This window comes from Stenella coeruleoalba (genome assembly GCF_951394435.1).
Source record: "Stenella coeruleoalba genome assembly, chromosome: 12".
NCBI lineage: Eukaryota > Metazoa > Chordata > Mammalia > Artiodactyla > Delphinidae > Stenella > Stenella coeruleoalba.
Window position 1 is genome coordinate 16555827 of NC_137158.1, and position 13445 is coordinate 16569271.

At 35.4% G+C, this 13445-nt stretch overlaps 1 protein-coding gene across 3 annotated transcripts in view; it reads left to right on the plus strand.

Annotated features, from left to right (window-relative positions):
• The window catches only part of BCKDHB (branched chain keto acid dehydrogenase E1 subunit beta), a 283718-nt gene that overhangs the window by 215773 nt on the left and 54500 nt on the right, over positions 1-13445 (plus strand). For all 3 annotated transcript variants that reach the window (XM_079939005.1, XM_079939006.1, XM_079939004.1), the window contains one exon: positions 10864-11010. In XM_079939005.1, the coding sequence (XP_079795131.1) occupies positions 10864-11004 (141 nt within the window). In that variant the 3' untranslated portion in view covers positions 11005-11010. The remainder of the gene's footprint in view (positions 1-10863; positions 11011-13445) is intronic.

Below are 13445 nucleotides of genomic sequence, written 5' to 3' on the forward strand. Positions count from 1 at the left end.
CTATTCCTCCCCGCCCCCTCCAAGGCACTAAACTGCTAAGCTTTTTATTAAAATTGAAAAAAAAAAATCTTGATTGGAATTGACATAAACGAGCAGACAGTTTCACCAGTTTCTCTTTCCCGGGTATAATGGTAGCCCAGGATACAAATTTTACCTTGTATCCAAGCAAGACTCTTTTGCCCACTTATAAAGTCTTGCAGCACACTCAAGGGTAACCAGGCCAGCTGGTTCAAATACCGCCAGGGCTGCATCTACCTCTGTGACCTCGGTCACCTCATTTAACCTTCATCAGCCTGGGCGCCTCACTTGCTGCCACCACCTAGGCTAGTTGAAAGGATTAAGTGAGATGATATACATAATTATACTTGTTTATTATTAAAAAAGAACATCTCTTGGTTACTATTTAGTGAATCTCTGGCTTTTCTGTTCTCTGTCTACACGTATATACTCCTTTTCCTGAACCTATAGGCATAAGGACAAACACATTTTTTTTCCTGTAGCTTCCACGTTGTTTCTTAGGATATTCATCACGCGTTGCTTAAAGACAAAATTATTTTTCTGTGTCCGTGTGTGCTTGTGCACATTGTTATCTGTGATATATGACAAATAGGGAATCTCATGTGATCTCTTTGGGGGATCAGTGCTATGTGTCTTAGCCTGGTGCCTAATTGAGGGACCTGATTAAATTTTTATATAGTTCAGCTCCAAGTAAGGAGATTAAAAAATAGTAAGTAAATGCTCTGGTCCATTCAAATAAAATATGTGAACATCACCTATTTATAGAAACTATATAAATGTAGTTCATCAAAATGTACTAATGAACAGTATCTCTGGGCATTTCTAATATTAAATTTTTGTACTTAACTATAAAAGTAACCAGAACCAGGTCTCAGTTACTAACTACACCTTCATTAGTGTATCTATGGTTTAATCAGGCTTATTAGAAATTGGTCCACACTGAGCATACAATACAGACCTTGTGAGAATATGTGCAGAACTGGGTTCATCTCATCGGCCTACAATTTATACAAAGTTGGAAGTAGAAAAGGGGATGTGCATTATCCCCCTAATTCTCAAATATCTGGATTCTTGAAATTTCAACATGAAAATGTGTGTATGCGAATGTATAGACATTCAACCTGAAAAGCTTCTTTGCAAGAAATATTAACCAACTGTAAAGGTAGAAACATCCATATGTAAATACAGTAAAGAAGAAAATATATTTTGGATACTGTATTATATTTTTTTTGGATGCAGACCATAATTACAATGGCTAGATTTGTTTTAAGGAATAGGTTAAACTCATCATATTAGCAAAAGTTATCTGCAAATAAATAATGAGAGCTCTTATAGGTCTTTTCTTTACTCAGTCAGAGATTCCTGCCAGAAGCTTGTTTGCTTTGTTAATTTGTTCAATTATTAAACTTTGAGAATGCTACTACTACTGGGATCTACTTAACAAGTTTGGGAATAAACCTCCCTAATAATTGATGGTAGCCTAAAACATTGATTTCTGTGCTTTTCTTATTAAAATTGCAGTGATCTGGTGAACAGAATTAAACGGCTGAAAAATAACTTGGTCTGATTTATTCATTCAGCAAAACCAAGCTTAAAGGCTGTGTTGCTATGACACCCAAGATTAACTTAAAAAAAAAAGTATGCTTAATTTCAGTAAAAACATTGACACATCTCTTTTGGCATTATGTAGATAAAATAAAGTTGATTTTTCCCTTTTCCTTGATTTTTTTTTACATTTAGAAAGTTGTTTTAGCATTCTTTTAAACATAAACTAGAAATTTAACATATTAAAGAGTAAGAGAAAACAGTAAAGAAAAACCCATTATACTGTAACAAAAGAGTATCATTTGTAAAATAGTAAATATTTTAGCCCTCTTTTTTTTAATTTTCTTTTTATCCAGCTTCTTAAATTTTTTAGAAAGATGGTGCCAGATGGGGGAAATCACTCTATTCCAGTAGTTTCGTTTTATAATTAGTCTTGAAACTTAAAAAATAGGTTGCAAAATTGGGACAGTGACAAATCCTACTAGAAGTTTTCTGAGTGCAGGTTCAATCCCCCCGACTCTAAAAGAATATATTTTCTATGCCATGAAACAAAGGAATCATCAGGTCGCTTTAGCTAGAATAGATTTCTGCCTTCTGAGCACCATTTGGTGTTGCGAGAATACTATACAAAGAATTTTGTTGCAGAACAAGCAGAAAAATCGAATGCTTTGTAGGATCATCAAAAGTTGCTTTACAGGAGCATTTTAAATTTCCTAGTGCCAAGCAAAGCAAAAATCCTACCTTACAGAGAGCAATTTGTTCATGAGACGACCAAGTGCTGCACTCGCTTATGTTTATCATTATGCATTCACATTCTAGGGAAATTCCACTTTCAAACTTTGCTGCCGTGTGGATGCTTTCTTCTATAGAAAGAATTTTGAACTATAAAATTTGACCAGCTTCAGCATCTGTGGAAATTTGAGAGCGTTGCCTTTTTTTTTCTCTCTATTGAATGTAAAGTGTTTTAACAAAAGCATTGTAGCCACAGTGCATATTAAATGTCCAAATTCGCACATAGTGTATCTCAAAAGAATTTAGACTTTTAACTTTTTAAACCTCAGAATATCTTTGGAGACTGATAGCAGCAAATCAACAGGATGTGTTATGGGAAGATTTAATAAAGAAATGGGTTTTTTTTGGCTTTCAGTTGAAAATGATGAGGCTGCTTCAGGTCATAGCCCAAGACTGTATCTGGGGGAAAGTTTGAAAACAGAACCAAACCAAAGTGGTTTGGATGGGGTGCTAGTTTTAACTTTGTGATTGCTAATTTAGTGTTTATGAAAAATTAAAATGAGCTAATATTCGTAAAATATTTAGTACAGTCCCTGGGCCAAAATGAACACTGTGTACTTTTTTAAAAAGTGATTTCCGATAAGATTATAAATTATAGAAAGAAGTCACTTGCTTTCACTTATTTCTGATTTTAAAATAGTGAAATTTATTTATATAATAAATTATTGACTTTAATGTTAAATTTTGATTTTAAAATTTGTTCTACCTCAGTTTCTACAGTACTGTAGAATTAATGTATAGAGATTCATAGCTAATTTTATATTAAGATTTTGTATATTCTGACACAGCTGTTGAATTTGAACCATGAATCATTTCTTTGTATATTTTAATATCATTCTCCAACTTTGTGTTAGGTAGCTAGACTGTATCCAGGGAAAGCCATTTAGATCAGAAATAATATTTCTGTCTAACTTCAGAAAAGAGGCTTCCATTTTAAAAATGGAGTTTGAATTTAAATGACTATCCTAACTGAGAATTCAGTTCCATACTTTAACTAGCTGAAAGAAATCTTGGAAAACAAAAATTGTACCAAATTGCCAGTAATTTGCATTAAAGAGGAAGAATTGGACTTTTTATTTTTAAGTCAGCAGCCATTGAAGATATTCTAGTGAAGTTAAGTAATAGAGATCTTAGCTTTTAATTTAGTCAAGATTATGATTATAAATGAAAGCTTTGCTGAAATAATTGGGATTGACTATAATGTTTTAGGTGCTCTACAAATCTGGATGAAATTATATTATTCATATACTGTCTTATTTAGTTATGTTGTTTCAACTGTGTCTTAAAAGTGAGAGATCTCATATCAACAAGTGTTTGCATCTCATGTGCATGGTGTTAGAAAAATAAAAAACATAGCTGTAATGATGGGGGAAGCATCCTGTTAGTTTGGAGGTAGATTAGGGACTCCGCTGTCTGAAGAATAAATTTCATAGGTCTGTGCTATATACAAAATTGCTACAGACGTAAAATGTATATTTTAAGCTCTGTTTTAAAACCACGATACATTCTGTTTAAACCATTAGCTTAAATGCAACATTTTATTTTACATTAGTAAAGTTGTATTTATTTAATTCAGCAATGAAATTAATTTGGAGTTGCTGGCACAGTGCCTTCACAGGTTTCTGTGACTCATTTGTCATTCAAGACACCAGCACCATTTTTTCCGCGTCTGCTGAAACATGTTCTGGCTGTGGGCAAGTGTTCATGGTAGATTTAATACAAATTTTCTCTGATAATATTTGGAAACTGGGTGATGTCTAACCTTGCGTAAATAACTAGGGCTAATCAACTTAAAATCAAAATGTAAGTCTCGAAGTTCATGGACTTTAAAGCTATCAAACATGCATCATTTTGGTATATTAATTTAGTTTTTCTCATAATATTTTGGGTTAACTCTTGCTCTGCGCATTAAGATCCCTAGACAAGGAATTGCATTCAGAAGCAAAACCTGTTGTTTATTGTTAAATAATAACTAACAAGGACTAAATGGAATTGGAGTTTAGGTTTAAAACTTCACAAATCACTTAAAGCTATTTCTTAATGTTTTTCCTAGAGAAGAAATGATAACTCTATGATCTATGTGTCTTGTTCAGTGCTTGTTACATTTATAGTTTAATTCACCCTCACTCCCAGCGCCCTCTTAGAAACAAAATGTATTCTCCTAGTTTAAATGCATTATGGTGGCGTAATAATTATTATGTGATATAACCCGGACCTTTTTGTTTGCCAAGTAATTTAAAAAACAGTTTTCTGAGTTACTACTTTGAAATTAAGTTGTGGATTGATGTTTCTCATTATTCCAAGAAGGAACATGAAATCTGGATTTATCAGATAATCTGATAGACAATGTATTTTGACTTTGATGTGTTTCTCATTGCAGTGACCTGCATTTCTGACTTTCCATTAAATGTTTAGGAAACTTAGTTGAATAGTTTTTCAGGAAAGTGAAAGGGATTCATCATCCTGTATCAACTATAAGAAAGTAAGAACATATATGAAAGACCTAAATTTTCTTATCTCACTTTAGACTTCACAATTTTCCAACTCGAGGTGCTATGTAGTCTTATGCAATGGGCTGTATCCAACTTTCTGTCATTAGAAGGACTGAAAAAAAATTATTCCAAAATTGTTCTTACAAAGAAATCTGAGTCTGAAATTGCCTTGAATTAAAAAACAAACGACTGCTTTAAAAATAAATCAAATGATATTTTATGGGCTTTATTCTTGACTTTTTTGAAGTGTGTGTGCCTCGATTATATTCAGTTATCTGTTGGGCTCTTTTACTTGGAATCTTCCTGTAACTGACGGACAGGCTACTTTTCTATAGTAGCAATGCTTGGAAATTAAGTTCTTTCCGGGGGAATGGGAGGGTGGGGTGGATTTTTTAACCATTTCTGGAGCTTCTGACTTCCTGATCTGGCCACACTTACTAACCTGTCATTCTAGGCCCAGGAACTGGCAGTAAGTGTGTAGGCTCCCTGCTTCTCACCAGGGGGCAGCATCAGATCCTGCCTTTCACTGGATGCAGCCTGGCTCCTTCAGTAGCTTCAGTGGTCTCCACCCTCCTTGCTCATACAGCACGTAAACTTGTTTTGGTATTTTCTTGCATTTTTTAAGGCTCAGTAAGTGTCCAATAAATGGTAGCTGTCAGGCACTGTGTTACAATGGATATTACTTCTCAGTGTTGACTGTTCTGTATACCAGGATCTTGTCTTCAGTGATGTTTTGGGCTATCATTTCAGATACCTTGTGTTTATTAGAACTTGAAAAATCTTAAGAGGAATACAAAGACCTAGCAATTATTAGGTCAATTATACTTCAAAAACAAACAAACAAACAAACTCACAGAAAATGAGATCAGATTTGTGGTTACCAGAGACAGGGGTTGGGGGGAGGGGAATTGGATGAAGGTGGTCAAAATATACAAACTTCCAGTTATAAAATAAATAGTACTAGGGATTCGCTGTACAACATGATAAATATAATTAACACTGCTATTTGTTATGTATGAAAGTTCTCCTCACAAGGAAAAATTATTTTTCTATTTTTTTAATTTTGTATCTATATGAGATGATAGATGTTCACTAAACTTATGGTGATAATCATTTCATGATGTGTGTGAGTCAAATCCTTATGCTGTACACCTTAAACTTATACAGTGCTGTATGTCAATTACATCTCAGTAAAACTGGAAGAAAAAAACCCTTGCAATTATTGAGCACTATGGTATGTCAGGCATGAAAGCAGGTACTTCTCAGGCTGCTGCCCAAGCTAGAGATGCAAAAAGGCAAGGTAACAACAGAGTCACAGAACAATAGAATATCACAAGGACAGATAGGTTAGAAGTGGATTTATTTAGAGAGAAACACACTCCACAGACAGAGCGTGGGCCATCTCAGAAGGTGAGAAAAGGCACAAGGACAGAATTTGTAATACTCCTCTTTTGCTGTTGACTAAACAGAGCCTTGGAGAGGTTAAATCCTAGTAGAACAAAGATTCCTTTCAGATAGAATTCCAAATTCCATGCTGTATCAATTATATTATACAGCCTTGCCATAAAAATAAGAAAAAGATTTGTTGAGAGTGACCATAGCCACACTGCGGAATGCTGGAGGCTGATTTCAGTGATGTGAATCCTGTGACACGGTGACAGGAGAATTTACGGCTGACGTCCTTAAAACTTTCGTGGGGAAATGAGGCTAAGTTCTGAGACGTCTTGAGCGATCCCATGAAAGCCCTAACTTATATACATTTACATACACATGTAATGACATATAACCTGTATTACATTCACCAAAACATACGGATAAATGCAATACTTGGTTTTTTGTGTGATGAAGACTGTTACAATCTACTCTCTTAGCAGCTTGCAAATTTGCAATACAGTGTTATTAACTTCAGTTGATATTAAGTACACTTAACTTTTAAAGCCTATCAGTAATATTTTGTCTTAATCATGGATCCTATTTTATTAATTTTTATTTATTTTTATTTTCATCTGCTAGAAAATTTACAGGATCTCTGTCGTCCGCAATTTCTCCAAGATACTTAAAATTTTATTTTGTTTTGTTACAGAAAATCGGCAAATAGAGAATTTTTCTTTTGCCCGGGTCTATGATTTTTTGATTTGAAATTGTTATTTCACATTGTTTGCTTCCTTTTCTGGTTATAACATGCATAGCAACCCAGATGGCTCATACATAAACAATTTGAGTTATGCTTCTCTAAATTATTTAGGATAGCCTAGGAGTTTCCTGATACCCAGGACCATCTGTTTATTGCTCTATGTGTTACCTTCATGCTTAAGTGTGTGCTTTCAGCTTTTCCACGTCTTAGCGTCTACCTTCCTTATATACATGGGAAAGGCTTCTTAGACCGAATTTAACCCTTTTGAGGCTCTGTTGTAAAAACCTTAATCCCAGCTTGCCTTCCATTTTATTTTTATTTTTTCTTGTTATTGCTATTCTCAGTAGTTGTGCTTCAACATTTGCCGAATGAATGTAGTCAGGTTTGAGTCTTAACTTGGCTCTGTACGTAGCTTGTCAACCTTGGGCAAGTTCCTTCACCTTGGTTTCTTCATCTGTGAACTGGAATATAATACCTACCTCATAGATTTGTTAAAATGTTTAGATGAGATAAAATACAATTCATTTAGCACCACACCTGCTGCATCATAAGTATGGGTTACTATTATTATTATTAACATATTTTGGAAAGAAAATTCTCATACTTAGAAAAAGGCATATTCAGAAGTAAATTCAAATACCCTATATTAGAGTTTCGTGCAAGGGTCTTTTGGAAGGAATATGTTTTTCTCAAAGCATCTGATTATTTATACCACAAGCACGGTATATGTAGGTGTTACTACCTGATTGATTTAAGGTTTACTTTCAGTTCTTCTCATTGGATCCAAGGTGAAACTTTGGACCATGAATAGCTGGAAGGAAGTTTCTCCTGGCACCTGGCTGGGTTCTCTTCTGTTGCCCCTGATTACATGTTCCAGTGTGATTTGCTTTGTAACCTCACCGTCCCATCTGTCATTGTTCCGTGTGGATTGAGCCTGTCCACATACAAGCTCCCCAGGAAGAGAGACCAGAAACTGGTACTTCTCATCTTAGCCCCTGTGCTGGAGACTACCTGCAGTCCTCATGACAACCCTGTGGGTTAGGTAACTGTTTATTCCGAATTTTATGCAGATTAATATTTCTGAATCAAAAATCATCCCAGTTAAAAAAATATAAGTGTACTTATGTGACCAATGGAAAAGAAGAATATGATGAATCTGGATTGTTTTGAAAATTCAGGGCATATGGTTGCTATAGTTATGGTGTCAAAATGTGGTATATAACGAAGAGAGATACTTTGTGCAGCATTAATCTGGTACATTGATCTATAAATCTGCCAATGAGTTTCAAATATTCCTTTTTCTGTGTGTGTGTGTATGTACAGCTTCTATATGAAAAAAACTGAGCTTGAACAAGGATGCCAGTTTTAATGGTTGCCCAAAGAAACATGTAGTCACACATAAATCATTCATGTGTGAACCAGTTCAGTGGGAAGTAACTCTGTACAGCTGCTTGACCCAAACATCTTATTTCCAGTTGCTTTAAAAGAAGTTTTAACACAAGTCCGTGGAAAGAATAACTTGTCTCTTTAATATACTTTAGATAGCAAAGCATTAAAATTTCATACTGTTTCCATAGGTTAGGGTATATCCTTATAAAACTGAATCATGTATTCTTGAATTATCTTCCATGATTTTTAGAATTACTTTTTATATATTTATATAAAGTAATTTATAATAACTTAATTCCATATACCTTACAGTAATTGTTTCCAAATTAAGAAAATGCTACATATAAAATCACAAATTTGTGTTAACACAAAATAGGAACTTTTATCCACATAAGATGATTCTTCTTTTTACTCTTTACTTTTATATCAGTGCCAATTAATTACAAAAGTAATACTGTGTCACAAAAGCTCCAACAATACATATAAGGTACAAGTAGAGTCGTTTGTCACTTCCTTGTCACTCCCAGCCTCCAAGGGTGGCCTCTGTTGACAGTTCAAGTGTGACCTCACAGACCTTTTTCTATGCTCCCGCAAACATGTAGATGCATTCCTGTAGAGTGATTCTCACATTCTTGAGAAATTAGAAGCATTGCTGTTTAAAAATAAATTTTAGTTTGGTGATGTTGGTCATTCTGCTAAAAGGAGTGATTTTCACAAACACTGAAACATCATTTTGTCATAGGCCAGCTTTCCAGGGAACTAGTTTGAAAGAATAATATTTTATACCAGGTGTAAAATCAAAGGTATTTAAGGGAAATATTTTCCCCTGGCTTTTCTGTATTTTGCAGTGCCCGTGGAGAGTTTGTGTATGAAGAATGCAGTATTCAGGGGAGGCGGAAAAACAGCTCGTGTCAACTAAAGTAATAAACTGAGTTAATCCTAAATTGACAATTTAAATCCCTTCAAAATAACTTGTTTCAATCAAGAAACAGTCTACCCAATCTGTCATCTCTTTTGAGCTTATTAGTAGTGGAATTTCTTAGGTGACTCTTTAAACCTTATGTCTGCAAGGTTCTCAAGTTATTGATGAAGATTTCCTGTTGCTGGGAAAACCAGCACTACTTGGTGTTTGATACTGTACGTCGCAGTAGTTATTTGGGGGGCAGGAAGAGTGTGCAAATGGCCAGCTGCTTCCCTTTGGGGCTGACTCTTCTATTCCCAGGCCCTTTCTGCCCTGATACACTTGTCACTGGGAGAAATATATACAGAAGATAGGGACTGAGCATCAGCATTCCTTTAAAAATTTCTGCTCAAATGAAATGCAAAACTACAGTTAGTAAAATATGTAAGAAAATGTGGACCTTTCCAGAGCATTTGTGACACAAAGCAATGGAGAAAGTGGATGTGAAAACTCAAAGATGTGATTTCAGGTAATAGCTGTGAATGGTAATATCATTTTCCTAAGAATAGTTTAATCACATATCTCTTTTGAGATTTCTTTTAACTCTCTAAAAATTTTATTTTCAAATTTGAATTTGTCACTTGAATAACATTTCTTTTTTTTTCCTGAAGATAACTTTCTACAGGGTCTCCTGTGGTCAGGATCTTACTTTTTTTAAATTAATTAATTAATTTTTTATTGAAGCACAGTTGATTTACTATGTGGTGTTAGTTTTAGGTTACAGCAAAGTGATTCAGTTATACATATGTATATATTCTTAGGGATCTTACATTTTTTTGAACCAGATCTCTAGCCTCCTGGAGTTCATAGTCTCTCAGGGAAGATAGATAATTGGGCAAAAGCAACGGATTGTGCTGAGTTCAGTGCTGTGGGAGTTCAGGGCAGAAGCCTCTCCCTCATCAGTGGTGCAGAGTTGAGGAGGTGCTGTCAAGGAAGGCTTCCTGGTGGAGGTGACTCCCAAGGTGATAGGTGAGAGATGTTCACACATCAGTTGGGCAAAGAGCGGTAGTGGGCTTGGGGTGTGAGTAGCCAGGGGACTGTCAGTGTCTGCAAAACCTGGCTGTGAGAGAGACCTGAACATAGGCAAGTAACTGGTAGTTCAGTCTGGTTACATAGAGTAATTATAAATATTTATTGTGAAAGTAATACATGTTTGTCCTATATAAAATTTGAAAAATTCAAGAAACAAGAGAAAACATATACTGTCACTAATTTCAAGCTGCAGAGTTTACTGTGAACATTTGTCATGATTTTGTCATTTGTACACAGCCTGTTTGGTATAATTCCACTTCGTCTTAAGCAACAGATATGTATGTAGGCATAAAATGCATATACATATATGAAAACATATCTTAAGTAAAACTCGGATCAGGCCAAACATGCTATTTGTTACCTGCTTGTTTCACATTATAATATTATTATAATGTGAAAAAATTATAATGCCCCTGGATGCCATTGTATTTGAAAGTGAAATGTTTCATTTCTGTGAATAAAATATTTTTGAAGCTAACCATCTGGAATCTTCTCTGCAGGAAGAATGTTTCCTGAACCTGGAGGCTCCTATATCGAGGGTATGTGGGTACGACACGCCGTTCCCTCACATTTTTGAGCAGTTCTACATCCCAGACAAATGGAAGTGCTATGACGCCCTTCGAAAAATGATCAACTATTGACCACAGGTAAGTCTGCCCTGCGTTTTGAGACAGCTAGTGAGTGTTCCTCACATTAACGTCCTGTTGATCAAGGAACAACCGTCATCAGTGTGTTGTCTTTTCATAAATGGCAACTTCCAGAACAAAGTGTGGATTTCAGGAAAAAAAATGTGAATTTATAGTAGTATGTTTACATTTAATAGAAATATATCAAGCATATGCATTATCTGATTTCTATAAAACAAATACATGCACATGTTAACATTGAATAATCGCTAGATGAAGATGCCGTCTGCCATGATCGCAAATATACCTTACCCTGTTGTTCCAACTTTATCCTCGTTTCTATATATTTTTATCTGCAATTTAAACCGTTCTTGAATAGGGTTAATTTCTGTTATTTAAAGATGGCTCTTCAGGCACCGTTAAATTGGACTCCAGTGATTTAAACTATATCATGATCCAGCGCATTATGAAATTTGCCTTCGCGTTATCTTGAAAGATACGTTTGTTGAACAGGAAACCTATTTATTATGTATAAGGGAGATTGTTACTTAAAAAAAAAAAAAATCCAGCACCGCTACCATTCCCAGAACCTTTCTTGGCAGGTGAATGTTTTAAAATTATGGCTAATAAGTGACATTTATTCATTGTGATTTTCTAGGTCATGCTTTTCTGTCCCTCTGGCAGTGTTATTCTAGCAAAAATGAATACCATTTAAAGACTGTTAAGTTAGTTTTCAGGGCTTTAATATAGAAGATGCTATCACCAATACACTGATTTGTTTTACCTTTGGCATTTTTGAAATGGTTCAAAATGCATAGATAGGGATTAAGTGCTTTACATTTTAATATCTCGGTTGTCCAAATAATAATAATACATTTTGAAGAACCATGATCTTTGAAAGGAAAGGGAAGAATAGGCTTTATATAATAGCCCATACTTTTTAAAGACTAGGAAATACTATGATTCTTGAATTCTGTGTATGGGTAGTAAAGCCAGCTCACCTCAATCCAAAGAGAGAGGTACCTTTACATTTGGGCACGTAGAGAAAATAATGCCCTCCGTCCACCACTATGATCCCCACCTTTTTGTAGTGCTGTTCTATCCTCTATTCTGAGGATATTGTCATAGGCATTAGTAGGGCCATTAGTCTACATGCCCCAGTATTCTCTCAGACATGCAGAGGTAGACACTGTATTTCTGATGGCCTCTTAATGTCTGTGAGAGCAGCTAGCTTCTACAGTCTCACTTAAGCCTGGTTAGAGGACTTCCTCACTTTTATGTCCATCTTGTTCCTTGCATGGACCATCCGTGATGGAAAGACAAGGTAATACTCTGTGGCCGTGTCCTTGTTGCTTTTTTTTTTTTTTTTTTTTTTGGGCGGTACGCGGGCCTCTCACCGCTGTGGCCTGTCCCGTTGTGGAGCACAGGCTCTGGACGTGCAGGCTCAGCGGCCATGGCTCACGGGCCCAGCCGCTCCGCGGCATGTGGGATCTTCCCGGACCGGGTCACGAACCTGCGTCCCCTGCATCGGCAGGCGGACTCTCAACCACTGCGCCACCAGGGAAGCCCCTGTTGCTATTTTTAAAGTAATCTTTAGGTGCTGGTTTTAAATTTGGATATGTATTTCTTTTTGAACCTAAAAAAAAACAAATTTAGACCTCTCATGAAAATACGATAAAAGAAGAGTAACTCCTCTATGCTAAAAGTTACATATGGCATTAAAGAAAGTAGTCATGCAGTTGAGAAAATCTGTATTTAATTCATGGTGGCCAGAGTGTCTATAATCGTTATTGACTTCTTTTACAGAAAAACCGGAAGATTAGGACTAGATACGGAAATATTTTTCTGAATTTTTAAATATTTCCTCTTCTTGAAAATAGAGTTTTTATGAAATGAACCGACTTGGATATTGGCTGGAAAATGATGAATTAATTATTGTATTCACATATATGAATTGATAATTTCCGTTAAGAGTTATTTCAGATTAATTTTTAAAAATATTCTGCATGATAGGCTTATAAATTCCATTTAATTACGTCTGTAAATACTGGATGTGGGATACTATTCAATAAAGCAAAAATGAGGCTTTGTTTTTGCCTTTAGTAAAAAGAATTCTTGTGGCCGACTAAAAGAGTGACGTAACTTGTTAATTCCATCTGAATGAAAGTGAAATGTTTAGAAATGCTGATTTTTCAACTTTATTGTATTTGGTTTCATTCTTTATGGCTCAGATAGTTGTATGTTGATGAAACTTCTGGAATGTTTTTCCTTGTTTTTCCCACTTGTCCCAACAAGGTGGTCTACTGGGGGGCATGCTCATCTTTTCTCCAGAGCGTGGTGAGGCAGGAAGGATCATCTTTGCTTCCGCTCTTTCTTTTTCTGGGACGTGGACAGCCTGAGCCTGTCTTTTGTTATAAAATCATCAAGCTTTTGCTGCAGTTTTTTGGTTTTTTTGG